Source organism: Triticum urartu, chromosome 7 (assembly GCF_003073215.2).
Source record: "Triticum urartu cultivar G1812 chromosome 7, Tu2.1, whole genome shotgun sequence".
Classification (NCBI taxonomy): domain Eukaryota; kingdom Viridiplantae; phylum Streptophyta; class Magnoliopsida; order Poales; family Poaceae; genus Triticum; species Triticum urartu.
Genome location: NC_053028.1, coordinates 471,964,953 through 471,966,910, shown reverse-complemented (window position 1 = coordinate 471,966,910; position 1,958 = coordinate 471,964,953). Strand labels below are relative to the sequence as shown.

The 1,958-nt window shown below is 60.8% G+C and overlaps 1 protein-coding gene across 1 annotated transcript; it reads right to left on the bottom strand.

The window, feature by feature from the left end:
- Positions 1-324: 324 nt before the first annotated feature.
- On the bottom strand, positions 325-1,636 carry LOC125525253. Its single transcript, XM_048690256.1, has one exon. It carries the CDS (start codon positions 1,555-1,557, stop codon positions 466-468), a length of 1,092 nt encoding a protein of 363 aa, XP_048546213.1. The 5' UTR covers positions 1,558-1,636; the 3' UTR covers positions 325-465.
- Between the last annotated feature and the right edge of the window lie 322 nt (positions 1,637-1,958).

The window sequence follows — 1,958 nt, the reverse complement described above, 5'->3', positions numbered from 1 at the left end:
TTCCGCGGAATCCAGGGACGCCCTGCCGTGCAGATCCGGCGTGCGTCGGCAAGTTTCGCTCGAAACCCTAATCGCCAGAGGTATTAGGTCTTGCGGGGACCTAGGCAGTTACGGTTGGGTGGCGGCTGCGTTTCGCCTTGCATGCTTCTACGTAGTCGTGTTGACGTGTTCACGTACATGACAAAAGTTCAAAACGAACAGAATGGTAAAACATGACAACTTACACCAAATGGGTAATCCCGATGAAAAACTGTTGAACGGTGTAATCCGCGTAAAAAATTGCAAAAAAATTACTCTACAAACAGATGATGTAAATCTGCGAAATTCTTAACTTCAAATGCGTGAGTATCAACATATTCTAGCTACCAAATAACGAACCACGAGTCTCTATCACTGCATTTTCCCTGTTAACATAAAGCTTTTCTCCCTCTTCGACCTAAAACCTTCCGTGACAACAATACTAGTCTAGTGGAGATAATGGAAGACTTGGCTGGAGCTCCGTGTCCCGGGATCCGAACACTGAGGCGATGGTGCAGCTGACATTGTGCTTGTGCCGGAGCGATGGGACTCCTCGACCTGCCAACGCGCCGTGTAGTTGCTTCCCAGAGTGAAGTTGTTGCCGACGCCCATGGCCATGGGGTACCCGTATCCAGTTGGCAGTGTCTTCATGTAGTCCCCGCCGGCGACGACCTGGGCGGAGTACTCAGGCGCCGGAGTACAGTCGGCGAAGGCAGGGTAGTTCCCAAGTGGCAGGACTGCATCGCGCAACTCGCCGGTGTGCCACATGGTCAGATCAGTCCAGTCGTAACCAGCATTGCCGGAGCCTAGCGCGAGCGTCTCGTCGACGGCGCCCGAGTAGTTGCCGCCGCCGATGCACTGGAAGCCGCACCCTGGTTGCATCTGGAAGCGATCTTCCCCGAGTAGGCCGTCGTTGTTCCCGCCGTGCCACGGCACCATCTGCAACTCGAAGCCGGCGGCGTCCATGTCCAGGTCCACGGGGTTGCTTCCGGTGCACGGCACGCCGCCACCTTGCGCGAGCTGCTGCGGCATGACGGCGTCGTCAGAAGCATCCGGCGCGATCTGCTCGTCGATCCGGCCGTGGCCGCCGTCGGCGGGTACGCCCAGAGCCTCCATCCTGTCTCCCGCGGCCCGCAGCGCGGCGTCGATCGCCTCGAGCAGCTCCCGCGCCTGGTCCAGCGTCACGTCGTTGAGCGCCGGGTCCCAGTCCGCGAGCGCGGCGGGGCAGCCGTGGCGCACCCTGGCGAGCTTGGCCCGCTCCTTGCCCAGCTCCGCCTCAAGGTAGCCCCGGTGCGTGTGCTGCGCGCGGGCCTCCGGCGGGACGGCGCGGCGGTACCTCTCGAGGACGCCCTCCTCCGACTCCCACACGAGCGGCGGGGCCCCGGCGCCGGCGGCGAGGCAGACGAGCGCGACCGGGACGGCGCACAGCGTGGCGAGCTCCCTGGCCTTGTTCTGGAGCCCCTTGGTCCTCCTGCCGCACGTGGCGGCGCGCCCGCGCGCGCTCTCGACGAGCCTCATCTCGACCTTGGCGCGCGTCATGGCTGTGGCTGGCTGGGTGGCGGTGCGTACTGCGTACGATGCTATTGCTACGAGCTTCTTCCTCTGCTCCTCCGATCTGATCCGATCCCGTTGGCTCGTTGCAGCTCTCCGGCGAGGCGCCTGGTGTATATGTAGATGGAAAAAAGGCAGGTTTCTGTGCGCCGGAGCCGGACGTGGACTCGTCCGCCTCCCCCACGCGGTGGCCCCTAGAGTGCTAGGCAGTAGGCACTAGGCCTATTATTAAGCCCCGTAATCTTGCATTAGCTCTAAACAAATGACGATGTAGCCTGCAGGCTGCTCGCCGTAATCTGCCATTAGTCGCGGAAAGTTTCACTTGAATCCCACGTCAGCCGCGGATTAAAGGGTTGGGCCGTGATTAACCAAAAAAATGGAAGGTGACG

What these genes read in the sequence shown, in the direction of transcription:
- LOC125525253 (XM_048690256.1), bottom strand. Translation starts at nt 1,557, where the DNA reads ATGACGCGCGCCAAGGTCGAGATGAGGCTCGTCGAGAGCGCGCGCGGG.